Here is a 27588-nt window from a genome sequence, read left to right as displayed (position 1 = left end):
CTCATCCGGGAAGCGTCACACTGCACGGTGATGCTTTAAACTGTCGTTCACATTTCCAGCTCATTTCTGTTAAATTACCAATCCCCGAGAAGGTGTGGCTCTCTGCGTTGGTGCATTAAGCTACACCACCGCCAGCACCTCGCTACGGTCGACACACTCGCAGGATCTGGTAATTCTCATCATTCTCGAGGCTGCCTCCATCCTCCGGATCCAAGCTCAATGGCGAACTTAGCGCCAACCGGACGAAATGTTGAGACACATTCCGAACGTCAGGACGGTGAGGATGCAGACGAGCACGAAAAAGCACAGGTAGTGGGCGCGGATGGGCATCCGGAACAATTTGGCCGCCATCTTCAGCGACGAAGCGTACAGCAGGACCGTGTTCAGATCCTCGGACGACGTGTTGCGGTGCACGAACGGGCGGATGCTTATCAGATGGCCACAGGATTGCGTTTGGCGGCAGGTGACAGTTAAGCTGGCGGCCTGCAAATGGACGATGAAAGAAGGTGAAAAAATCTTCCCAAATCTCGTGCCATGCCACAACCGGATGGAATGCTCATCGTGCGGAGATTTGGGACCGGGGGTTTGATTGAAATGCCTTCTATTACTTGTCGGATGTTCAGTTCGAGCGTCAATCTGGGATCAATTTTGTTTTCGTAATCCCCACCGGCTACAAAGCGCTGGAGGAATCTGGGACGGTTTCATAAACTAATCAGATTTAGAAAAAAAAAATACAACATTCAGTGTGGGTCACAGAGAAGCTACTTTCAATATGTGAAACGTTCTTGTGTTCCTGTCTCATTGGACTTAGTTTTCGCCATCAATTGAAAGTTTTCAATCAAGGCTCGAATAATCAATGCACAGCGTTTGAGGTCGTGATACTGAGTTCGAAGGGCGGCTTCCGATTGATGACCATGGCAGGAATTATGGCTTCCAGAGCCAATCAAACGATTGACCCGGCCCGGTCATGAGAATTCCATTTCAAAAAAACATGTGCGTGTGTGCGGTTGAAGAGAGAAAAAGTTGGCATAACTTGGCCAACATAACGTTTCACATTCATTGAAATGTGTAGGTTGCGTGCAGTTCCTAGTACTTCCTGGGGCGAAATGCCACGCGGTGTGTCTACATTGTGTCAACTTTTCTACAATTGCGTTACTGTACCGGCACCGGCTTCGAGAGGGATGTGCCACTCGGCAGCGCACTGAACCTCACACGGGAAGGGTGTAATTTAATTCAATAGAATAGCGCGAGGCCGGTGCCCGAGAAATAATGTATCCCGTTGATTATTTTAGGCTCATTCCGGAATGTCAACCCATCATGCAGCGTATTAGCAGTGTTCAAAGTTTTAGAACTTTCCGCACCGGAGCCCCGGGCCGCGCACCGACATTTAATTATCCCATAACGAGGAACTCTCAAACCCACCCGTGGGGGCCACCTGGACTAAAATGTGCCCAAAAAGCCTGGCTGGCCTGCAGTCTACTCTCCTGACGCACTGACGGATTTTACGCGCCTCCCGCGAGCACTCATGAAAGCCGACCCCTAAAGCCGGATACAGGTCGTTGCGTTGCGGGCGCCGCGGGCCCTCGCGGGTTCACCACTCATCGAAAATGGTTTCGTTTAATTGGCTATTAATTAGTCAGCACCCAGGGCAGGGATGGACCCATTCAGGACCGCGCGCAGTAGTAGTTCTTTGGACGCGCGCACGGATCGCGTCGCGGAATGTTTCCTGGCCTTGGATGCACAGCGCCTCGGTCGGTGGGTCCGGAGCGCCGTTTCAACGTAGTGCTGTTTCCCGCAGTTCCTTCACCGGGTGCCAGTACGCACCATGCGCCCATTATCCGTGCTAATGCGTGCCTATTAAACGTCCGTTAATTGACATGCACCGTGCTATTTTGAAAAGCGCACTTTTGTTCGGTTTTAGGAAGGTTGCAGATTATGCAGATTTAATTCGTGGCCGTTTTCGGGTTGCATCATTGTTAGGGCTCTGGCTCGCGGGGTGTTCTTCTGATGGATTACGCTGTTTGGATGGAATGTTTTGGGCAAACCGGAAAGCCTAGCCCAACAGTGCCAGGGAGCCAGGATGAATGGAATTAGACCCACTCGCTCGCCGCATAATCCATTTTACTGTGAGAAAAAATGTAACACCTGCCTCCAGCTTGCCACGGGAACCCATCGAACCGTCAACCTATAGAATTGACGAGGGCGATTAAAAACGATGCCAATAGATGCGCAAAGGGATGTGAAATGGAGCATTAATAGCATGATACACGGAGCACTGAATTCCGCACGAAATCTTAATGAATTTGAACATGAAAGCGGTAGTGTTTTCTAAATTAATTCACTGAAGGCCCGGAACCGGCAGCTGGCCGTTTTGGATATTTTTAATCCCTACATTAAAGACCTCTCCAACAACCAGGTCTACCAGGGCGTAATTGCTGGGAATTTTCGTCGGAACTCCCCGCCAGAGCTCGTCGTATCGTGTAGGATCAACGAAAGGAGATTTACGGCACAAAAATGTAATCAAATTTGCGGCTCGGCTTGTCTTACCACAGGTATTGGGCGTTAGGTTGGAACACTGGCGATTTCCTTCTTTCGAGGTTTAATCATTCAAAGTGCTCCTTCAAATCTTACCCTACTCTTTGCTGTGTTTTTCAACTTCCATGTTGTGGCTTAGTTGTCTTTTTTCTTTAATTTTTATTATTGAATTGATTGTTTCAATAGAGCGCTGACTTTGAGGGTTTAAGTACTGTTGGCCTTTGAAAATAGGAAGGAGATATTTTTAGCATCATCTCCAATCAGGCGCAATCGGTTCTCCCTAAACATATTTTTGCTCTGACCTAATCGTGGCCATTCTACTCGAAGCGCCCTTGAAGGTAGTTTGGAGAGTCGTTTGCGGTTTCGGATCGATCCGAATCGTGCCTCGTAATTGCACGCATGGAGATTCCGTCGATAAGGGCGTCGCTTGTAAAACGCGTCTAGCATTGTATTTTCTGTGGTCTGCGGCCACCCTCGGCCACCGACCAAGAGTTGGAACTCTGCCAGCGACCCTCGGGCCGGACTAGTGAAACACGTTGCCCCTGTGCCGGTGTGCTATTTTTGCACGTCCTCCAAGAACGCAAAAGGCCAGCCACAAATGGTGCTGCCGGTGATCCGATGGATTACACCGCCCGACGGGGATTTAGGTACGGGACAGGTAGCGTTGGTGGTCTTACGCGGTGGTCAAACGCGCAGACCTCGACCGTGGCTTACCTGAAAGAACGGCAACAGTGCGATGAGCAGCCAGAGCACGATGTTGGTGAGGCTGGCGGTGAATATGTTAATCGGGCACGCCGTCATATCGCGAAACAGATGGACAACGCTCGACACGGCGTAGCTGAGATTCAGCACCGTGAGGCTGGCGACCGGAAGCGAAATCCGCGTGTTCAGATGGTGTAGTAGCTTCCGGAACTCGCAGATCTCCTGTCACCGACGGTCAGCGGGGTGGGTTTTGATGTTTTCCGTGGTTCGTAGAAATGGAAACGGAAATGTAGTTAAAAAGGGTGGCAGCAGGAAATAGTACAACACAGTTGAGGTATGCTCTATTACACTAGAATGTTCAAGTAGCATAATTAGAATGAAATAAGTTATTCGTTAGTTAAAAGAATGAATTTAAAGAAATATGCGCTCTCCTTTGGAACTCTTTTTCCACTGTCAAAAAATAGTTGTAAATTGCACCATTGGGGCTTAAGAAGTGGTCCCAATAAGTTTAGTCATAACGATGTCATGTTTCGCGCCGATGCTTCGATTCGATCCTTAAATTCAATGTTCCGACAAGGAACGTTTCCAGTTTTAACTTCATCCTTCCAACTTTAAATCCATACTTTAAAGGATTACCTTTTCTGCAGCGGTCGGCATTAGCTGTACCGGACGGCTGCCTAGCAAAATGTTAGATTCGAGGTATGTGCAGAGGGTCTAGGCATTCTACTAGGCCCTCCGCCCTGCTCCGCCCGTGCTAGCGTCCCAGAATTTCGCGAACGGTGCAAGCTACACAAAATCTGACCATCGATTAAAGGGCCGCAAATGAGAGGTCCTTTCATCTCCTACCAGTACTGCTTGTACCACTTTGTGCGCCGCCATTTTCTATTTGCATATTGGCCAGCAAAATTCCTCGAACGCTGTTACAAGCCTGGGCAATGCCCGGTTATGGTAGCGACTCCCATTCCCACACTCAGACTCGGTCTCGTGATTTATTTATTCGATAGATTATGATAGTGATTATGCGGAAAATATCTCTAATTGAATGGGGAGGGCGAATTAGCGAATGTTCTACGGCAGCATGGGTAGTAGGGTCACATTCACGGGCCGGCCACTGGGCCTGCTAAGCTTTTGTGGTATCGAGTTTTCCATCATCGGGTTTTCCAATCGGGCCACCACCGGGCCCCCAGCGGACCCAACGAGAAGCAGTGCATTCCTTCGCTGGGAAGATAGTAACGAATGCTCTCGTTAATTACTTGCCAACTTCGGGCTAGTTGGCTGGTCTGGCCTGGGAATGACCGTCAACAGCGACGTAATGCGCCACCGTTGGGCCGTACTGGGAAAATTCTCGTGGAAAGTTCGATAAATTTTCCCACACCCAACCCGTCCCAACCCGAGACCCATCCCCATACTTTTGCAAAACAAGCGTTTAATTGAATTCCGGCCAACGGGAATATTTATGCCAATTATCCTGGGAATCGGGCGCAGAGTGTTTCCGGAGGTTTCTCGAACACAAATCATACATCGGATGGCGGATTAGTGGCGCGGCTGGTTCGATTTCGAGCTTTTTCGAGCAGAAGGACGAAAGTTTCTTTGCCAACAATTTGACCGCTTCTGGCAAGAGAGGTGAGAAGTTATTTAATTTTGTCCCAATTGGTATTGATGTTTAACGTGAACTTGGCAAGTAGATCGGTAAATAGTTCAACGATAGCCGCGACGAAGGAAAATAGTTGACAGTAGACTGATCGTAGCAAAGTTTGATGGCAATAATTTGGAATGGACAAGTTTTATTTCTTCAAAAATGAGTTCTTCAAGTTGTCCTTGAGGGCAAATTACGAAATATAATAATTCGTTTGATTCCCGAAAAACTTACATTGTTGTATAAAGTATACAATTCCAGCAAAACGCATTCAATACGCAAAAAACTTTTTCAAAAGATGCTTCTCATAACATATAGAAAGCAGACCATTCCAAACGCAATACCTGCGCATTATTTTTATAAAGTTAGTGAGACAAAAAGCAATGTTAGGCGAAATTACAGTCAATTTTCGCGTATTAATTCGTTCCATTTCAGCGTTCAATCAATGTCCTTTCGGGGCCTAGCAAATTACTCGTCCCACAAAGAACGAAAGCTCGTTACGACACTCGTTCCGATCCGATGGTGGCCTTCATGGAAAACCGCTCATGGTCGCGTTTCGTAACGTTTAATCTGTGTCAATCGTCGTCGCTTTAATGCCCCCGGGGGCATAGAATTTCCACCATTAGGACTGCGAAGAGACAGTACCAAAAACAAAGCAACGAAAAAATCAAAAATAGCCAACCATTGACCATAGCATAATTTATGTGCGGCTGAAGCTTTACTCCGTTCGTCCATTAGCATTCCGATGGTCGATTTCGATCGGAACCGGCACGGCCATCACGGTATGGCCGCAACTGGCCGTGGCCGATTTTACCTTCAGGTTCTGAGCACATTTCGGTTTCGCATCTTCGGCCAGATTCTTGCTAGCTTCTTCAGCCACGAGACCACGAGACGAGGCGATCGGCGAACATTGGCCATCGCCAAATCTCGGTAAGCGAATTCAAAATTAAGACGATAAATTATTCATTCATTTTTTCCGCTTTATTCCTTGCTCTGGTTGATTGCTGACTGTGAACAAATAGTCCCATCGTTATGTGTCAATTTATGTGTTTGCAGTGGCTTTTGGCAGTCGGGAGATTAACCATTTGGCAGCGGATGGCACCGCACGTGATCGGAGGCTGTGATCGACGTTGGCAATTCATCGATAAACAAACATTAAGGGGTGGCCATTTATTTTTCTATTGAAAGCGAATGGCTAGGTATCGGTACCTAACTTGCTACCTAATATTTTAGATTACCTAGTAATTTGTACCTAACATGTATATGGGGAAAATTCTTTTATCTATTCAAACTGCAGCTCACAGCTCAGTTATCTCCCTCGAACTGACACTGGTTCGTTTAGCAGCAGATTCAGGCTGCTGAGTGTACACCAAATAGAAAAACATCCTCGCTGAAAGGTAAAGACAGTGCATCCGTTACACAGAGACACGGTGGCAAACGAACCAATCTCAACCAAATGCCGAGCAGGAATGATGGCGTCTTAACTTTTCATTCCCTAATTGGAATGGATCGATATCCGTTAGCCAATCGTCCGATGCAACACATACGTCTGCTGCTGCCGGAACGATGCAGAAGGATGAGGATTTCCATGAATCACTTCTTTTCGGATGTCCCTAAGCGTAACGTAACCGATGGTGCTGCGGTGAAGATATCGTTCTTGGCTCTATTTGGCCATTTGCTGTCCTGTTTGGGATGAAACTGTTTATCGCTGCACGTCCAAACTTAATAAAGACGGAAGATGAATGCCGTGTGTGCCGTTGTGGAATTTTCGAAAAACAAATTAAGTGTTAGTTCCGCTTATCGTTATGATTTAATTTTTGGGGTAATTTAAACCGAAACGAAATCGAAGAGCTTCACTTACCCTCATCCAGTTGAGCGGTTCAATCGTATGAAGAAGCAGCTTCTCTTTAAGGGCCTTCAAATAGCAGCGCAGCAGATAGCATATCAGGCTGTAGCTTACGATCACCACCATTTGCACGAGATCGTGGAAAAATATCGTAACGGTGAGAAACGTTTTCAGCAGCTCGGCAGTGTGTGTCCACCCGAACCTCAGGGGCCAGCGGAAGGAATTGAACCGCGCGTAACCGGCGGCCCCGTCACCCGAGAGCATCGTCACGTAAACGATGGAGGCGCCCAGCCACCCAAGGCCCAGCGCAAAGTACACCCAAAGTGTTAGCACCGCGCGCCGAGGGTTATTGCTGAGAATAAATACCTGCGAATGAGACGATACGGAATTGTGGAACTGAATCGCATTTCCTCGATCGGAATTATTAAATTATTAACTTTAAAGACTCACTCCTGAGCTGGCAAAAAATGGAGTACGACACTGTTTCGTGTTGTAATTGAAATAAAAAACAACGAAAGAATCGAGAATGGCCCTGCATTGAAATGCGAAACTCATCGCGGTGCTGCGTGCACTGCCTGGGAACGAGGCTTCTCTTTGTTCGCTTCCGGAGTGCACGAGCCTTCCGGGGGGCTCAATTCGGTAAAGCGGAGCCGAATAAAAGGATGTGAAAATAATTTTGTAAAACATTACGCACCTTGTTCGACATAAGCCTCGAAGCTTGACGATGGCACACAACATTTAAAAATGGCCGCTGAAGGCAGGGTTTGTGTTTTTCGTGGCAGTCGGACATCGACGGTGCTTCGTTAATTATAGCCAACGGTGGAGTTCGAGTTGCACAAAGAGATTCCAAACAACCATTTTTTTTTTTTGGTTATCTTTCAATCACCGTATTGCCCTTCTCTGGGCAAACTCTGGCGACAGTTTTCGATCGACCAATATTAAAAATTCCGTTCCATTCCGACCGTTGCTTTATGCTATCAGGCACCGGTAAAAATACAGGTAATTCAACATTTGGCTAGGGAAGGGTTGTTGTTGATATTCGAGGTAAAAAAGATGTAGCCAAGATAGCACGCACGTCGAGAGTGATAACGTGACGATATTAACGACAATCTGCTCGGTAATATTCAGCTGCACCTGAAACCTGTCGAGGGAAGCTAATTATAAATCAACTGATCAGCTCACCTTTTTTGATTAACGTATCAACACCAACATTTTATCGGGAGTATTCCAATTAACAATTATGTTTGCCACTTTAGTCCTTGACGAATAAATGATCACTGGACGGTACTGTACTGTTACCTTGTGCTGCCATTATTAGCGAACACCGTCTTTAATTTAATGGCGGTAAATGGGGATCCATTAAGGATATTAGACACACGCGTTTCCCAGGAAGCAGATTTGATCCGACTTTGGTCGGATTGCCATTTTCTAATTTACTCGACCGATGGTGCACATTGCCATTCGTATGGTACGTACCCGTTCGACGAGACTCTGCAGCTGTTCGTTGTCGGCGAATCGATAAATGAAGACTGCCAACAGATACCCGTTCAGGTGCAGCAGGGCCGGAACCAGATAGATGAAGATGGTTTCACCGGAAGCCACCGTTTCGGTTCGATCTGCCTCTGAACTGGTCGTATTACGCGGTGGTCCTTCCGAGATCCGTGGTGGCCACGACAGCATAGCAATGCTGCTGGTTGTGGTCGACGGAGATGCTGGGTTCAACTCGCCCACCACCGGGAACCCATAGTCACGCCTTGCAGAGAGGTTGAAAACAAAAACTAAACAATTTACAATTGATTGCAAACATGTTAAATTAAAGCAAAAGTGTTTTGTTCATGGCGTTGTTAGGTCTGTGTAGCTTTTGGCAGTTGTCGTCCCTTTTTCATTTCACTAACATAGCTACCATATTTTATTACAAATTCCGGTGGCCGCTAATTTTATTCAATGGCAGCAATCTCTATTATATTTTGAATTGTGTTCGGAATTGGCCAGAAGCTGCACGAGGTACCTGTTATTCGTTTTATAAAGTTTGTTTCATTTCAAAGAAATTTATTTCATTGCCTCTGCCAGTTGGCAGTTTAGAGCCTGCATTTCAGCAGCACCAGCAACTAGCTGTTTCCAGATGGCGCTCGCCAGTGTTGCCTCTGTTGGTCAAATAGAAACGATGGAGATAACGGTGTTGTGATGAATTCGGCCACCGAGAAGGTGATGATGGTTCTATTTTACTCCGGGTTGACGTATTTCATCACATCATGATGAATTTCCCGGCCCAGCAGGACCAGGACCTTCTATTCGCTTGTTGCGAAATGCTCCTCCGTAAAACAAATACGTGGTGAGTGCAGTTCCAACAAACTATGGTTTGATTATGGTTTGGGACGGTGCCAAATTGTTGGTTACTTTTGCAACGTTTCCACCACAAATAAAATGTCTACAAATGGTGGTGGTGGTGGTTTGGTGTAAAGTGAAATTACACACAAGGTAAAAAATGAATCGCATGAACGAAATTGACCGCCATGTGTGTTTGTTTCGTTTCTGTTTTTTTGCAGCAGAATGGCAGAACACACAATTTACCGTGAAAATCGTTCACTCATTTGTGGTTAGTGAAAGGCACAAAAAACGCATTTCGACTGTTGCACTAGCTCTGCATCAATTTATTGACCATTTTGAAGAGGAACGCTTTTGGCGAAGAGGAACTGCACATGTTTGCTTTACTATCACTTTATAAATTCGGTGATAAATTGTTCAAAGTTTTCGTTTAAGATTCTTACAGTTATATTCATTTGCACCAAACACACAAAATGTGCTTTGATTGATTTTGATAAATCTTTCACACACGATATAGATTGCAGTATTCCAGCGGACGACGAACCAATGGAAATTTTACAAAAAAAAATACAACTTGTATCAAATCAGATGCATGGTTTAAACTCTCTTATCGTTCTTTTTTGTGTCGGATTTCAGTTAAATCCCTCGGTTCTCGTAGCAAATGCTGTAGCCAGTATCGTTTGACTCCTTTCTCAGCTTCCATTCTTTTCGCCGTTTTCAAACATTGCGTGCGACATTTTTACTTGTAAAGAAATAGACTGTTAGTTGAAAGGTGTTAAGTCAGAAAGCTTTACTGACTGCGAAATAAAAACACAGCTTAAATATGTCCTCCAGAAATAAGCCTCCAAATCGCTGGAATTATTATTCTAACTGATATGGTGTGCTATTTAAATTAATTCGGCTTTCATAAAAATACATGTTAGTTCTCTGTTCACACCCTTTTCAAACTTATTTAAAAGTAATTTGAATGGAAACCGAACATTATTCATACGCCACGGGTAGACGATGTGAAGCTGTTGTTTGATGTAAAAAGCGAGCCATTTGTACGTTAAGCATACTCATAATTTCCATTTTCAGCTTGTTTCACCATACGTCATACGCCATAAATTGTGACTCTGATCGGAAAGGCTTATTTTAACTGACATTCCAAGTCCACACACAATGGCTGACCCAATTAATGGAACGAGCGAAGCATTTGCGTCGTGTTGCTGCTGAACTTTGTCCAAATTATTTAGAGCCAACCTCGCTCGAAACGATTTGCTCCCGCGTTTAGCGCATTAGCTTCGAGATTTTAAATTTAGTCCGAGAAGCGCCCTCGGGCGTTCACCGTCGCCGGTCCAGCCGGGGCCGGGTCTGTAACGATCTAAATACTTCAGTGAAATGAGTTGCCCGGTCGCTCGCCAACCGCTCTCCGCTCTCTGGGGACGGTTTTTTGGGTTACCGGTGGCCGTGCCGGTCGAGAATGGGGATTTCACAATCCAGCGAGCCGCGAGCTTGGCCGAGTTTTCCACCCGAAAAAGTCCACCCGGTTGGAAGCCCCGGTTTTTGGGTTTTGTTTTCACAGAACAGCAAGGTACACTACAGCTACAGCAGGTGGAGCCTTCCTCAAGGAGCAGCCCAAGAGCCGTGGGCGTCGGTTCCGCTCGAACCCACTTTAAGGGCATTACTTTCGCGATGGAGACGCCCGGTGGCTTGTAGCGCACGAAAGCAGAATAAAATCGCAATAAAACGGCGCGCCCCCTTAACAACCGGCGTTCCGAGGGGTCAAAGATTTTTTGGTTGTCCACGGCCCCGTCGATGATGCAGGGCGTGCGGAAAATGCCAATCAATAGGTTGTTAACGGCCGGTGCTTCAAGACCGAGCCGACTGAGAAGCGATCGCCCAGCAGGAAAGCTCGCTCGCTCCCAGGCGATTTGTCTCAATTTTTGCTGTCCGACCCCCGCCGGGGGCTGCTGAGCGAAGGGACTGGTGGTCCCTTCGCTGTTGAAAGTTTCGACTTTCTGCCTCCAGCGAATTAAGCAGCCGCCAATCGGCACCGTTTGCCAGACGACGAAAACATGGGCCATGGGAAAATCCGACACAGACACTCGGCGGGAAAGCTTCGTGACTCCTTCGGGGCACGCGGCAGGTGGTGTGCAGACAACAATTTGCGCGCGGGACAGATAACAACCGAAACACAAACAAAACGAAAAATCGCAAAGTTTAATGATGTTGCCCGAAATGTGGGTTCGGGCAAGATGAGAATCGCGAATGCAGTAAAGGCAGCCCCAGACTGGAAACCATTTCTTACGCGTCGCCGAGCGCACTGTTGGCGTAATGATTGCTGTGGGTTCGGTTCGATTTTACTTTCCCGGCTGCATCGTGGATGCAGCGAACAGACCGACGATAAGCTTCGCCAAATTCTCCGATCACTCCGAAACCGTTGGCCAAACTGCTTACTCAACCGGAGGAAAGTGATGATTAAAGGTTGGCAAGCGCAAGCGAGTTCCGGTCGCATCATTATTGTTCCTGTTTTTTTCTCCTTCCAAGGATTGCCCACGAGTGCACCGCAAAATGGGCGATGAGCTGCGGAATCGTCGGATCGCACGAAAGCATACGATGTCCCCACCGGGGCCCGGAAACGAATGGCAGGATTAGGGCCACGGTTCGATCGCCCTACGCTCGCGGCTCCGCCGGGGACTGCTTTCCATGTACACGGCGAGTTCCATGTGAATGAAGTGCAGCTTGGCCAGATTCGCTGGATGATGGAATTTTATGCGAAGACCACCCGAAGCCGGCAGCACCACCGTCGCCGCCAGTAATCACGGTCATTAGGGGAAATTGAGTTGGAATGGTTCATTATCTAACCCGACGGGGCCAGAGGGTTTTCCCTGTTTTGTGCCATCATCCCGTGTTTCTTTTTTCGTTCGGTTCGTTTGTTTCAAGCTGGTAACGTCCCGGGGAAGGAACGGGCCCAAGGCCGGAGAAAAATAGGGTTGGTTTATGTGTTTTCTCCCCCGGCCACCCTCGGCCCCCAGCGTGGGTCTGATTTCGTGGGTCTGGCGACAGAAGGGTTGGCTGAAAAATTGCACTTTTCCATGTCGCGTGCGGCGTGTGAGAGAGCGAAGTGCAAACATTAATCACACGAGCCCGGGACGCATGCCGGCGCATGGGGATGTTTTATGTGCTCACCCGGCCGTCCGGGCGAGTTTATGCTTTTGTAATTTCACAACCCGTCCAGACATTCGGCCCCAAAACTGCGGTGGGAAAACCAACGCAAGAGCATCGAAAACGGCGCAGAGCTGCGTCAATGTTGCTCGGTGTGCAACGTGGCATAAGCTGCACCGGAAGCAATCACTAGACTATCGTTTTGAGAACCGCTACTCAAAGCGGGCAATCAAAATTGCTTAGAAAAATGATTAATCTTTTTTGGGAGGTTTCTGCCACTTGGCCCCTCGTTTTGCCATTTCATAGGTAATAAGTCCGAAAGATGGCACATAAATAGATCGAATACACATTATATTTTTAGCTTAGCAGTTGTTTGACTAGAGCTATTGGCGATTTTAATTTCACTATTGCAACTAATACCCTAACGATATCAAGAGTATGGGGTTTTAATGTTTTTCAAATTAAAATTAGTTAAATTTGCATTTACATTAAAACAATTACCGTATTTTTCCGTGTATAACGCGCACCCATATTTTAAGAGAAAAAAAAATGGAAAAAAGTTTTTTTATCATACATGTAAGAAAGGGAAAAACAGTATAGACTGGAATTTTCTTCCTTTTCGTAACTTTATTCCTCTTTCGTAGTTGAGATCACTAACGTTAGACCGCTCTGGTCTACTGCTGTTTTGCGACTGACTAAATTCTGCGCTCCGACCTCCTTTTATACTCGAAGTTGTTCTCGGGGTTGTCCTCCGCTAACTCTCGCTCGAGACAACTCCGAGTCCTGCCTTCCTACATACATATTTCAGATATCCAACAAATACCCAATGATAATGATGTACTAGGGGCGTTCAAAAAGTTCTGACAATTTTGTATGTACGCGGGCTACATATATCCGGGCGGTAGGTTGCTACACATGTCAGTGATTGATGGTGAAAAATTCGGCTATTTTAAGTAATCGGTCAATTTTTGACAACTTTTTTGCTTGGACAAGATTTTTCTCATTGGCGATGCCGTCTTTATCACCTAAATCGTATCGTAGCGTCGTCCTTTCATGGCCTCATTCAGTTTCCGGAATAAGAAGAAGGCACAGAGGGCCAGATCTAGAGAAAATGGTAGCTTTGGCATCATCAGTGTGTTGTTTTGGCCAAAAATTCGAGCAGAAACCACGATTTGTAAGCAAAAGTGCAACAACCAATTTTAGGTTTCCCACAAATCCGGGCGTTTGTGACGGATTGCTTCGGGCAAATTGTGCATAACTATTAGGAAATATTCGTTATTGACTATTCTATCTTTTGGCAACAACTCATTATACACCACGACTCTGTAATCGAAGAAAACTGTTAGCTAAACTGTTTACATTCGACCAAACATGGCTTTTTGACGTCCACATCTCCTAGGCCCTCTGAAAAAAGTTTGAACCATTGATAAGCACTGCTTTTGGTTTTAATAGCATCACCATAAGCTACAGTCAACATTTAAATTTCGTCCGAGCTTTTAATTTCGTTTTTTACACAAAATTTGATACAAATTCTTCTTCATCAATTTTTCGGAATAAACAAAAATCGCCGATGGGCCAAGACACGTGCACAGTAAAACAGCTGTTAAAAATTTATTAATTATTCAAATTGGCCGAAAGTTTCACCATAAGTGAGTGACGTAAATAGCAACCTAACATCGAAAAAAATTTGAAAATTGAACACTTGTAACCCGAGTAAATACAAAATTGTCAGAACTTTTTGAACGCACCTCGTATTATTCTAAATATTCTAAAGTAGACTAAAGATAAAATGCGTATACATTGCAAAAGACATACTAGTAGTTTATATTTCGTAATAATCTTCAAACTCAGATTCACTGCTGTCTGACAAATTGATATTCTCTAATTGCTCTTCAATGTACCCCTCATTGTCACTCTCTGAAGAGTCCTCATAAATTGCGACATCTTCACATCCATCCATAGCGTTGCTGATGCCACATTTTTTGAATGATTTCACAACAACTTCTGTTTTAATTCCCTGCCATGACTTAATGTCGATATTGTATGGATAATTATGTTCCTAACAAATGTTTCATTTCATAATTTATCCAATAAAACCATAAAATATATACCCAAAAGGGCACATTTGTAAGTTTATAGGGGACAAAATTTTTACTCCCCTTGTATAACGCGCACCCAGATTTTAGAGCTAAAAAAATTGGGAAAAAGGTGCGCGTTATACACGAAAAAATACGGTATATAAAAACATGTTGTCTGTTTTACAGGCCGTTTCATACTGATGAATGAAATAGAAAATGTGCACAAACTCATACTGATGAATGAAATAGAAAAAGTGCACAAACTTACTCCGAAAGTCAAACTTACAAAACTGTTGGATGATTGTATGCACCCTTAAAGGAGATCGAATTTTGAGTACTAAAACGAACACTAAAATATCTCTTGCATTGCGATTAAGTCCATCTATTACTTCTTTCTGTCATACCGTCGTCATGGCTCAACTGGCACGGGCTTTCTAATAGAACTGAGCGATCCCGAGTTCGAGACCCGGATCGCTTTTTTCTCACTTTCGTAGACCTTTCCCGCACCTTTTACCCTGGAAACTACGCGCCATGGTCCGAATTTGCACACGAAAGTGTGTACTAAGGTTAACGTACGTATGTGTAAGTGTGTGTTCCAATGTCATGCTGCCCACACCCCCCCCCTCACACACGGTCCAGTGGGTGCGGACGGGGACCGGTTGGTACTATTTTTCATCGGCGTAGCTTTTCGCGGACCGCCATAAATATTTATAATCCCTTTATTATTTTAATAAAGTCCGGATTTCGGAGTCGCACCGTAGTACCTTATTTTGGCACCCTGGCCGCACCGAACCGTACTGGAAACAAATTCTTCCGTCACACATCCCGGGCGGACATTACAAAAGGGTATTTAAATTTTTCCACTACTCCCAAAAAACCCGGCTACCACGTCCAGGGGTCCAGGTATTCTCGCGCAGCCAAGGGCAGCGTGCGCGTCCCTTTTCTACCGGTGTTATAAATGATCGTCAAAAAAGTAATCCGCGTCGCGCTCGGTACGCTCGCAAAAAGGCTAACGGGAAATCCGGGGTTTGGTTGGGCGAATTTAAAAAAATATCATCCACTTAAACCTTCAACTCTTCTTCTGGCTCCTCGCGGGCAGAAGTTATGTTTCTTCGCTTCAGCCCCGAACCAGGTCAACCAAAGCCGATCCCGGGTGATGTGCGTGCGAGCAAATCCTTGAAGGGAAGGTTCAACATACCCAGAGACGCGGTTCGTTGCCTGTTGCCAACAGTGTCCCGTGGGTAGTCCCCTCACGGAGACTGTAATGTATTTTTATGCTCCACTTCCAGCACACCACCACACGTGTCGGAAGCTTTTTTCCGGTTTGTGGTTGGGGTCTCTCTCTCTCTCGTGTGGAGATTTTTCCCATTTTCCCAAACACGTTCCAGACTCGGGGCGCTCTCGGATGTGTGCTGATTTGTTTTTCTATCGACGCTGTGGCCACAGCGAGGCCACCGCCACCGCGTTTGCCAACTTTGCACGTGTCGCTGTGTGTCGGCACACGGACAAAACCGGATCATCCATCGCTGAAAATGTCCTGTGGACGAGGGTTGTGCTTGCCCTTTTTTCACCGTGTCGCAGTGAAGTGTCACTGAAGCGGGCTTGAGCTGGCTGCACGTCCTGCAATGGCCCCGGTTTTTTTTATGTAGCGTTTATGCAATTGTGTCCACTTTTTTTGTGTCTGTATGTCATCGACACCACACCACGGTTAGTCCGGTGGGCAGCATATTTTTCAATACATTACAACCATTAGCGCCTAACAATGGCAGTTTTTTGTCTGAGGGCTAGATTATGCAACATGAAAGCAACCGGAAGGACATCATTCAATTCGGGCAGCATAATGCACCGTAATTGGCCATTGTGCCGGCACGTTACATGATTATTGTGTGGCCATCACTTTCTCTCTCTCGCTCGCACACTCTGTCCTTTTATTACGTTCGCTTTAAAGTTTTTATCAAGGTTTAACCCGACAAGAATACTAAGGGGAAAGGTGGTGCTTACCTGAACCCGAACATAAACTGCAGTATGTAGCCGAGCGTGAGCAGAAGCAAGATCAGAATGGTCTGCAGGTGTCCCAACCAGCGTCCCAGGAGCTCCAGATCCATGGAACTCGGTCGGAGACCGGCCATAGCCAGAATTATTACATACGGGCGCAGAAACTGTAATGTAATGATGAGAAAGAAAATTGAAACAGCAGAGCAGCGCATATCCTGCCGATTTGCAAACGGCATCGTCAGCAAGAAAGGGAACGCTGACATGTAATCTGATCCGCAACAGAGCGACCCCAGGGATGGTCCGTGTGATTAAGGGCATCGAGTTAAAAGATAGCAGCAGGGTACAAGAAGTAATTAAATGCCATCCAGGGACACATCCAGGGTGCAACATTGTTGGGAGGCGTTCATAAACGCTACCTGGCAGAGGGTCACTGTTTCTGAGAAAATACCGCAAGCTCACCACTTCAAAGGCAAAGGCGTACCCGAAGCGGGATCAATTTACCCCTTTTTTTAACCCACAACCCAAAAGGGTACATAAATTAAAAGGTTCTAAATTAAAAGTCTCCCCTTACAAGAGAATCCATTAAAATAGGCGAGTTTGCGTGATTTTTGAATAGCATCACAGTGCAGTGGCTGCATTCCGGATGCCAGCGAAAGGTGCGAGTGCGAGTCATAAAGAAGCGGAAATCCGCGCCACTCGTAAGCCGGTCAGAAAAAGCTCCCAGCTCCCGGCGGAAAGACGGTGAACGAAGGGTGCTTTCCTTGGTTTATACGTCGGGCGAAGATTTATCATCGAAATGGTGGCTCCTTCCCGGTGTCGGATGCGCCAACGATGATGCAAGGAAGTTTGTCGCTCTGCACTGGTGAATGCACGTCTTGCGGCCCTCCCCCCAATGAATGGGAATCCGGTTTTCGCAGGTGCTCAGCTCAGAGGATTTCAGTGCAGCCGTTTGATTTGGCTGCGCTGCCAGCCGCCGGAAGTCCATTCGCAGTTGTAACACCGATGTCGCTACGAGAACAGCCCTGGCCCTCCCCAAAGAAATGACGTATCCTTCGGGGTCGATGGAGGGCTCTGAATCTGTTGAAACTTTGGTGCTCGTGACTGAAAAGTCGTCTGTGGCAGTTTAAGGGTTGCTGAACATTTAGTCGGTTCGGTGAAGGTTGGATTAATTTCTTAGACTAGCGAAAATCGCTTAAGTCATTAGAATGAGGATAGAATAAAACCGGTTGATAAATAGTTTATTACCGGTTGGTTTTCTATTATTACTTTCATTTTGTTTCTCGATCTTCATATAATAACTCTATTTACTATCATTTGCTCATCTCTGCATTTGAATCTTAAACATAATTTGTTTTCTTTGAGATAATGTCAATGAATAATTGCCCGTAAAAATAATGGGTTGTTCATATTTTTGTTTACCAGAAATGCTTTCACAACTTATGTAAGTAATAACATAATCAACTTGTGACTTGGTTTTAAAAATGGAATTTATTTTTACGTAACATTCCTACTCCTTTTTGAATGCGCTGTGAAATAGAATCACACTGGGGATCATCCTGCCAGCAGGCGAGTGGATCCGTAAATCCTTACGTGCGGCCATCACAAATCCTGCCATGGCCGGATGGGCTGGCACACTCATACATTCTTCATCACTTATGGCGCTACATAAATTACAATTTGCCAACGGCGAACGCCGCACACACCGGAAACGATCATTCGCCGGCTGCTCGGGCGTCTCTAACCGGCAAATGGCTTCGCTTTCAAAAACCACGATCAAGCTGACGGTGGCCCGCCAATTCGGTGGTCCGCCTCCGGCACCGCCACCGAAAGCATCGTGCAAAGTTATGCTCCGCTATGCCCGGCGGTGGTGGTAAGGGTGGTTCGCGAAACTTTTGTGACTCGCAACGCGGATGAGTGACGGAAGTTTAAATATAATGTGTCCTGCGAGAAAGTTGCCCTTTGGAGGCACTTGAGGCGAGGGTCTTGCCGCCACCGGAAGGCACTTCGCGGTGTGTGTAACCGTCGCTGTTTCGTATTTTTTTGTTTACTCGCAACTTTGTGTGTGGTTTTTGGTGTTTACGTGCTAGTGAACCCATCACCGGAAGCTCTACCTCTATGATGGATGACTGCAAATGAAGTTGCTGGCGAAGGCGAACGCGGAGCGGATTATCCGGCGGCATTATTATTTGGTCGGCAAAAGCTGGCCAAGCTCCGGGCGTGCCTTTCTGGCGCCCCGGCAACTCCGGCGTAATGGCGCAAAAGTTTACGCTACTTTCGCTATACTATGTCACAGGTGGGTGAGTGCATCGCGGGGTCAAAAAACGAACGCACCGGCGTTTGAAGAGTTAATTTGTCATGGCTTCCGAGTTTTGCGAGACACTCGAGCGCTCCGCTCCGATAAGCCGCCGTCCGCCGCCGAGGAATGATGAATGACGGAATTTGGTAACTAAAGTCAGGCTGGATGGCCCCGCGCGGATCGGCTTACCTTGCGTTTGCAGTAGCGCAGCGTGACGGACGTTGGGGCCACTTCCGTTATTTCGTCTATCTGTGGAAATGTGTACAGGATGTAAGTTTATGGAAAGTTTTTTTCATTGCGGTGTAAGATTTATGTAGCCTAATTATGGTAATTTATGGTTAAAGGTTGCTTTGGAATCACATCCATATAGTTGGAGAAACTTTAATAAAGGAAATCGTGCGCTTGTGACTCTTAACAAACTTGATCTTAAGCATTTTGCTGAAGATTTTTGCTAAAAAGACAGGCCAAATATTTCCTCAAACCAGGTGAACTCCTTCAATTCGGAAAAACCGACAAAGTTGCAGACCAATCAGTTTGATTAGGTGCTTTGAAAAAGTACAACGGCAACACCAACCCGGCATCTTATTTGCGAATGTCATGAAATGGTTTTATCGAGAAAACGCTCAAGAATGTTGCAGTGCAAAGAAAATAATTTGCTGATTTGCTACATCAGTGGGAAATACGTTTAAATAATGCACGGCCAGCACGGCCGCATATAAGTTACCGGTTATTTCGAATAGAACCAAATTAAACAATATATCTCTAAAGTTGCAGTTCTTGGGTGGATCATAGTGCATAGTGTTTCGAATTAGGGCATTACGTGGGGGTTCTGGTCCGGCTCTCATCTCAAACTTCGAGCAAAAGCAAGCAGATCTAATTGGGCAAGGATTGTCGGCGATTCAATTGGGGAAATCAAGATCTAAGCCGACCGTCTACGATATTCAACTGACCGTCGGTTAAGTATAGAAGGGAGCGCCTCGTATCAAATGCAAGCGTACTTAAAGATCAGAAGGACGAGCGAATAAAGCATGGCCCAGTTAGAATCGGGAACAATTGCATTAGCTCTATCTCTGGGTTGGTTTGACTTAGAAAATACAACAAGGTGTCAAATTGAAGGTATTTTATTGTACTTTAAGAGAAAAATTTCAGAAATTTATTATCGGATGAAATCACGAACTTTCTTTAAAATGCGCGCTATAATTTTCTGCACAATCTTCTGGTTCACCTCAGCGGATAATTTGATCCAGTTTCTCGCCATCTCTACAGCATCCCACATCACCTTTCCAGTATTTTTCAACTTCCTATTGATTGTTGCCCAATAATTTTCGATTGGGTGGAGTTTAGGGCAACTTGGTGGGTTGATATCCTTTGTGATGAAATCCACCTTATTATAAAATTATCACAGAACTACATCCCTGCTGTAGTGGCAGCTTTCCAAATCAGGCCAAAACTTTACCGGACCTTTGTGTGACTTAATAAATGATAGAACTCGCTTTTTGTGGCACGCTTCCTTGTATAGAGTTGAGTTCATCGTCGTGTTTGTGATGAAAACCTTGATTTCTGTCCACAGGTGCAAATTCCTTGTAATATAATTAATTTTTGCGCAAATTTATTGGCGAATACAAATTTGATCTTGGAGGGGACATCTCCCCGTGTCGTGGCGAGATAAAATTTTGGTCCAGGAAGCCGTCCAAAATCAAATTTCACGTATGTTTCGTCGTCCATACGCAAGCATCCTTTGTACCTCGTCATAACCTTCTCGTACAACTTTCTAGTGCGTGTTTTAATGACTAGATTTTGTGTAAGTGTCCTTGTTGTATGCTTACATGCAAGCAAAAAACAGTAGCCTCTTCGTAGACAGATCTTCTGGGCAGTACTTTTGCTGGTAACATATTTTTTGCAATATCCCGAACCGAAAGTCCAGGATTTGCCTCGATTGATCTTAAAACCTTCCAGTTCAGCTGCCGATTGTATGTTCCACTACGACGTCTACTCTGAATCTTTCAATCTACGGTATTGGGTTCCCAGAAACGGTAAAGCACAGCATATATAGTTGATTTTGCTAATTTTTGTGTTTTTGAGATTTTTAAAGTAGACTACGTGGTGTTTTCGACGTGATTGTGCAGAATTATTTTTCCTCTTTAGAGTTCAATTAAGCATAACTTTCCATAAACTCCACGTACTAAGATGAAACTTTCAGCACTGAAAGTTGAATGTTTACTGAAGATATGATTATCAACACTTTTGAAATCCGACCACCAGAGGCGCTGCTAGAAATCATGCAATTGTTCCCGATTCTAAGTGGGCCATGCTTTAGTACATAGCTTTTTGACGCACAATATCTAGGAACTCATCAGGCAATCATGTCCTGATAGTGGACATGAAGTTCTAGTCTCCTATCCAATGTTCAAGGCGGTTATCGTTCGATGTTCATGCTTTGAAAAATGCCTTTCTTAGGGCACTCTATTTTAAACGACCTAAAAGAATGTAAATCGTTGCAAAAGGGTGCACCTTGAACTTTGGCTGATGTGTTTTTAATACATTAGTAATTGCTGCGTTTTTGGGATAGGGATTTTTCGCTTCTTATTCCCATAAATAATTCAGCAATTGACACAAAATGGCACCCGTTAGACTGCTAATTGCAGCGAAACTGCAACCGGCTAGGCCGACTGGTTCAGGCGCCAAACTACTCGACCAAACGCACTTCCAGGTCCAGCGCCGACCCAAGACATTTACAGGACATTTATTTTCCATTTGCCACCGCTTGCCGTCCGGCGGCATCGTGTTGAAACACTTGTGCGCCAACGCCATTTGAATAACATTGGCACACGCATAGTTCGGGCTCCCTGTCCAAGTGCTTCTCGTCCCTCCGACCCACCGACCGCCCGAAGCTCGTTACGACGACCGGTTTTACAACCGACAAGTGTCGGAACGGGACGTCGGATGAATCCCCGGGCCCTGCCGGGCGTTTTTGCATATGCGTTCGACTAACAGCAGAAATCAATTTATATTTAAATTTCCAGCCCACCACGGGTGAGGCCGAAAGCCGAGACGGAACTGTGGTTCCTTTCTCTCTCTCGTTCTTTAAATGTTCCGTAACTCGTACTTTCTGCACGTGAACTCGCCCCGAAAGGTGCTGCCTGCAATTTTCTACATCCTCTGCGAAGCCGTAGGTCAAACTGGAAAACAAAAGCGCTTAAGGATTTCGAGAACTTATAATTTATTTAAAAACTTTCCACCACCTTCCACAGTCCGATCGATTTCCGTGCCCGGGCCGGTCCTTTCGACACGTTGTTTGCGACCTCACTCACTCACGGCGTGCAACTTTTTCGGTAGCCTTCTGCCGAAGGAATCGAAATGCGGTTCGGCCGGTCTACCCCCGCCGGGGACACTTTGTGGCATTTGCACCCGAGAAATGGAGAAAATATTCCCAGCCGTAGGGCTGCGGGTGCTTGTAAACTCCTTAAGGATTTCCGAGCAGCGAAAGCTCGGTCCCCGTGCCTGGTGAGATGGCGTCGCCCTGCCATTCCGTTTTCGCCGCTGCCAATAAATTTAGCTGATGCATATTCAAATTCAATTTGCGCTGCACCGCACCCGTACCCGTGGGGTCCGGGTCTCCGAGGGCGATGTGGTCGGAAAATGCATTCTTTTCGAATAAACTTCAAATCAAGCGGACAGCAAATGGACGTCGCGCGTCTTTTGTGGCCGCGCGAATCCCGGCACCGGGCGTCACTTTGCTACGTGACATCTCGCTGTGCCAACACTAATCCGTGTAAAGAGGATTTAAAATGAGCATAAAAACATGAACCTCTTTCTTTGGTGCTAAACTGTGCCTGAGCGAGATTGACATTATCTCAACAATGGCAATGGTTACGGTTACGTTACGTAAGGTTCACCGGTTGATTTTACCACAAGCTTGTTAAAATGGTGACATTTGAGGGTTACATTTGTGAACGTAGGATAACAATTTAAAATTAGCAACCAATAAAATAAATTTTAAGAAAAGATAGAGTATCAAAAGAAATAGACATTTGCGTAGTTTTTTGTTTAATTTAAACAATGCCGATACTTTACGAACTTTTAACGATGGCGATTGCAGAAACGATTTACTGCAGTTCTATCGAGTTTGCCATTGGCCAAACATTGACCGTGATTATTGGAAGTTTTGTTACCAATCGGGATAAGATTGTTTGCAGTCTATCAAAGAACAGTAAATGCTGTAACAGTAAAATATACAATAGGAAAATGCTCAAATGTAAAAAGGCTCAAGAGGTTGAGGTTTGGCACAGTGTCCACCATGAAAACGTGAAATGGTACGAACATTTTTTGAAGTTGCAAATACCAAATTCCGACGTTCAACTGCCTCGAGGTAGTATTGTTTAGTAGAAGAGCTGTTTGTAGTGTAGCTCAGAGACTGCATAGCTTGACTACAGCTTGTTTTAAATTTTGTAGTGCCTTTAGAAAAGCAATAACTAGTCTCAATATAGTTGGCAAAACATCTTAAATAAAACCAATGATTAATTAAATTATCAAATTAACCATCACAAATATGAATAAGTAAGAACGGTCAAGAGAAACGTGATGAACGATTTTTTCCTGTCCCTTCGGTAAATACTTAGGATGGCTTCAGAATTAATCACATTATCATATGCCCTTTTTGAAGGGCATTTCATTTGTGAAGTAATCCAAACGGAAAGATCCTAACCCGTTCCGGCTGCAAGGACGACGAGTGAATATACCAACAAATAATAGGTTCAATCACTGTCTAGATTTTCAATTTGCTCTAATTGCAATCAATATTCGTTCGCCGATGTGACGGTCATCTGGCCAACAGCAGTCCCCTCGGTCCGTTCCATTGCAGCTGCAACGGCGACAAACGCCTCGACGCCTCGGTTTGGTCAGTTTTCGACGTTTATTTCATGTTCACGCCACTGCACGCCGAAATATTATGCCTCAGAAAAGCGGGCCCACTGCCCCGATCCCGGGGCTGTGTTCCGTCCGTATCGACGGGCGCGGTTGACGAAAATCCCATAAATCAATGCCAGAAGTCGGTTTCGCGGCCCGCTGATGCCACGCAAATGGCAAATAGAATGATCGATGAGCCTGGACTGGATTTGGGCTGCAATGGGATTTGGTGTGCATTCCCCGATGGCTGTCTCTGTCGCTGTTTTGTTTCTGTGTCCCGCTCCGCTATGCTATGCTCGCTGTGATTGCCATCCAGAATGCGCGGCACCATGCCATTTTTTCCGTTACTTTATGGTAACGGAACACGTAGGGTGGGAAAAAGCACAGAACCTCGAACCAGTTACTGACGATGATGATGATGATCTATGGTGCAGAGAGATCGAAAATAGGCGCATAATGAAATTGCACTCTGATGGATTGCCCCGGGCGTGGCAGCCCAGCGGAGCTGTGAGGTACGATGCAAAAGTGCACCCGTTGGCCACGGAAAACGAGAACAACGAGACAGGTGGGAAATTCGTTACGTGCGGCCCACCCGAGGGCACCCGTGTGAGATGTTTTGATTTGTAATGCGATACTTTCGTTATAAATTTGCATTTCAGCTCCTGTCACAGGGTTTGATGTGGTTGCGGCCAAATAGAAAAATGGGTGGATGTGATTTTTGTTTTTTTCACACCAATGGCGATGCTGAAATCGGAAGCCATTTACTGGAAAACGTTAAAGTAATTAACATGTGCTGATAACACTAATTATCGCACATCACATGCTTTTCAATAATAGAAAATGGTGAAAATGGAATGAACATTAAGAAACTAAACATAGAAAACGAATAAAGAAACATTTAATGATAGCTAATGTTTTACCATTAAGAAAGATTAATCTAATGAAGTTAACTTTCCAATACATTCCATGACATTCCAATACATGCAACGTTTAAAAGTTATAATGGATCAAAAAATACTACAGTCTATTAATAATGAATTTGTGATGGTAAAAAAATTAGGAGATTTTTTTTTGACTCAAACTGAAACAACAACGCAGTTCCAGTGAATTGTGGTTGCGGAATGAAATTTCTGCTCCCATAAAGCTTGAAAATGCTTCAACAGACCTTCGTTGTGCAAGATCTATCGAAAAAAGGAGTTTGTGAAATGTTCAAAGACCAAAGAAAACAAACAAAAACCATTTTGAAGGGGATGAAATGAATTTAGAAAATAAGGAGGGTTTGAAGATAAAAGCAAATTCCCGTTAGTTTTTGGTCACAGTAGTAAATCCATTCGAAACCGTTTTTTAATGTAGTTTCCTTGAACTAGATGCTTTACATTGTACATTCCTCAATATAATGTATGTCAGTTGATTTGACTGAACATAAGTGAAACTGTTGCTATTGACGCATTTGTTTTCCATCCTTCAAACTCTCTTTTGTATATCTTTTTCCTTGTGCCACTGAACGGATACACTGTACAAACCAAAACGTGGTGTTCCGTTTCAATCTGCGTGATGCATTCCCGAAATTTCGGAGCAACTTTCGCCCGGCGAGCCCAGGTGCCACTTTCGTCCGTACTTTGGCAAACTAAAGCAATTTTTCCCGTCGTACTTGATCTACTACGGGGCAGCACAGCGCCACGGGAGCCCCCTCGAACTCGGGAACTGCTGGGCTTTGGGGTTTCTTTTTCCTTGCCTCGGCATTATGATCTACTTAAGTGCGCTCAGCAAACAAGCGAGCGACTAACGAGCGTAGCGAACGGACAAAAGTTTATCATCGTCATCATCATCATCGTCATCGTCATGGTGCTGCTTATGTTGCGCCGTCGAGCGGACTGCGAACTGCTGTTGTCTTTGAACTTTGCTGTGTGTACATTAAATATGTTAAGATCTTCAGCGAAGTCTTCGGGCGGCCCCAAACCGGAGCGGAAGATCAGATGAATCCGAAGCCGTCCGTAGTTTTCGCCGTAAGCCCAGGCGAAAGTGCAACCGAGATTGCATTATGTTGATTTCTTAGAAACAAGTCCCAAAACTCCCGGCTGCAGTTTTGGTGCCTAATGCCTTTTCGTATCACGGCACAGTGAGGCCGTTCGGCACGCTTCATTTGCTAATCTGCTCGGATTCGGTGATGGTGCTTTGTATGCTTGATGCAACGAAATAAGCGACAAGCGCTAAATGTTTATATTTGAGCGTTCTTGTGTTTCCCTTTGGGCCAAGGCCACTGAAACGATACGGACCGTCCGACCAGAAACAAGATGCAACATCGCACTGAATCGATCGAACTCCTCTTTTGATCCGAAAACCGAAAGAAAGGATACTTTCCTTGGGACGTAGTCAAGATGTGGTACTCCAGAAAGGAGGCCCATTTCTTTCGGAACCCAACTTCTTCACATAATAAACCCTAACAAGAAACGCAGACAGGGCTTGGGGCCCCGAAAACGGAGCCTGAGTAACTTGTCGAGTGTTGTTGTTTCTGATTCCGCCGTTCCTCGATCCCGAGTGGTTGTGTCGGTTGATTAGATGGGATCCTTTGCGGGGAAGGCTTCTAATCCTCTCAGCAAAAGAAAGACCCGGACACGGTGGTTGACACGTAAACGGAAATAGACTGCCAAGTTTGGGCAAACGGGAAGTTTGCTGCTCAAACAATCGACAGGGGTTCGGGGAGCGACATCGAAGCAGAGCGCAGATAAGCAGGACTTACACTCCCCATCAGGCTGCCGTGCCGTGCACGCAGAGCTCACCTTTGAGGTGACGCAAATCGATTGTGCCGGTGCCGGTCTTATCGCTGGTTACACAGTGCAGCAGTAAAAGCAGCGTTTTAAAGCTCGGTAGCAGGTAAATGCAGGACCTTCTGTCCCAGGAGTAGTAACGAAATGGAGTAGTTTTTGATTTGGCCCTTCGTTCCAACATATTTGGAACGTCTGCAGTGGCTGAAGAAGTGCTTACTCAGCGTAGCTTCGCTTTGATGTCGGGGACTCCCCAAATTCTGCTTCCGGACAATGGACTGGCGGATGATGAATCAAACTAAATCTGGAGAGTCTATAACGGAGCAGTACTCACAATCACGTTCTCCTCGATGCACTCCATATCGCTGCTGTGCGAGGCGTCCGCGAGTTGCGTCAGGGCGTTGGAGCACGTGGACAGCGAGGACGATGATATTGTGGCCTCCACCGAGGACTGATCCATTTTTGATGAGTTCTTGAAAAACAGCAAACTGCGGATCTCTCTGCCACCCTGGTGATGCTGATGATGCTGCCGCCGATGGCGATGAGCTGAATTCGATTATGGTTCGGGTTGACTGCTGTCTGCATATCCTCACTGCGTCACTGCGTTCCTTGCACTTGCACCTTTCTCATGAACTTAAGGGGTAGGTTAAATGTTTTCCTATAGTGTTTGCGGTTTGACTAGATTGTGTAACATTGATGACGTGGTGATGGCTTGGCTAAAACACTAGCCTTTTTTGGTCCACCGGCCTTGCAGTGCATAAAATGAAAACGGAGCTCTTCATTCGCGAATTTTTCAAGATTCTTCACACATCAAATCAACAAATCATGCAGTTCAGCGTTCAGCACTATTCCTTAACGGTACATTATACAATAGACGTTGGTTGATTGTTAACGTTGCCGTAGAGTCTCTACTTTCCATTATCCCTTTCCGATAGCCCGTAGGAAATGGTAGAAATCAGTTCTGGCAGTTCGATTGGTGGACGTGAAAGAATAACATTCTCGCCATTTCAATTGCATTACTTCGCTGGAACGGCAGAAGTGAAAGCATTTCCGTTCCATTCGAATGGCACTCGTTGCACTGAGTAGCTGGAGCTGGAGCAGCGAACGGCGGCTGTCTGCACTTTCTTATCGATGCACTTCGCTTCGCATGAGCGCACCGCCGACCGTCAACGGAGGCACGTCCATAATCTACCGAAAACAACATCGGCGAATAAAATCAAACAATTGAACACTTACACAACGCACACAGACAGACGCACGTCCGCGCGTGTGTGCATTCTGTCGAACCCGTCACTCAACGGGTCCATTTCTTTCTGCTGAGTTCTGCGTCGGGTGTGCGATGTTTGGTCGGTGTTTGG

At 45.7% G+C, this 27588-nt stretch overlaps 1 protein-coding gene across 1 annotated transcript; it reads right to left on the bottom strand.

The window, feature by feature from the left end:
• Nucleotides 1–228: 228 nt before the first annotated feature.
• Nucleotides 229–26690, bottom strand: LOC131215381 (uncharacterized). The gene is made up of 7 exons (XM_058209770.1): nucleotides 26565–26690; nucleotides 18750–18809; nucleotides 16271–16428; nucleotides 8196–8472; nucleotides 6735–7085; nucleotides 3250–3459; nucleotides 229–483 (listed from the first exon to the last, which is right to left on the bottom strand). The coding sequence occupies exons 1-7, from the start codon at nucleotides 26688–26690 to the stop codon at nucleotides 229–231; spliced, it is 1437 nt and encodes a 478-aa protein (XP_058065753.1).
• Nucleotides 26691–27588: the final 898 nt, after the last annotated feature.

This window comes from Anopheles bellator, chromosome 1 (genome assembly GCF_943735745.2).
Source record: "Anopheles bellator chromosome 1, idAnoBellAS_SP24_06.2, whole genome shotgun sequence".
NCBI lineage: Eukaryota > Metazoa > Arthropoda > Insecta > Diptera > Culicidae > Anopheles > Anopheles bellator.
This window is presented reverse-complemented; position numbering and strand designations above follow the sequence as displayed.

Excerpts from the sequence above, each read along its gene's own strand:
- LOC131215381 (XM_058209770.1), bottom strand. The coding sequence starts at position 26,690 with ATGGATCAGTCCTCGGTGGAGGCCACAATATCATCGTCCTCGCTGTCC. Across the intron at positions 16,429-18,749 it reads TGCGCTACTGCAAACGCAAG|TTTCTGCGCCCGTATGTAAT; the intron begins GTAAGCCGATCC and ends ATTACATTACAG. Across the intron at positions 484-3,249 it reads CACTGTTGCCGTTCTTTCAG|GCCGCCAGCTTAACTGTCAC; the intron begins GTAAGCCACGGT and ends GTCCATTTGCAG.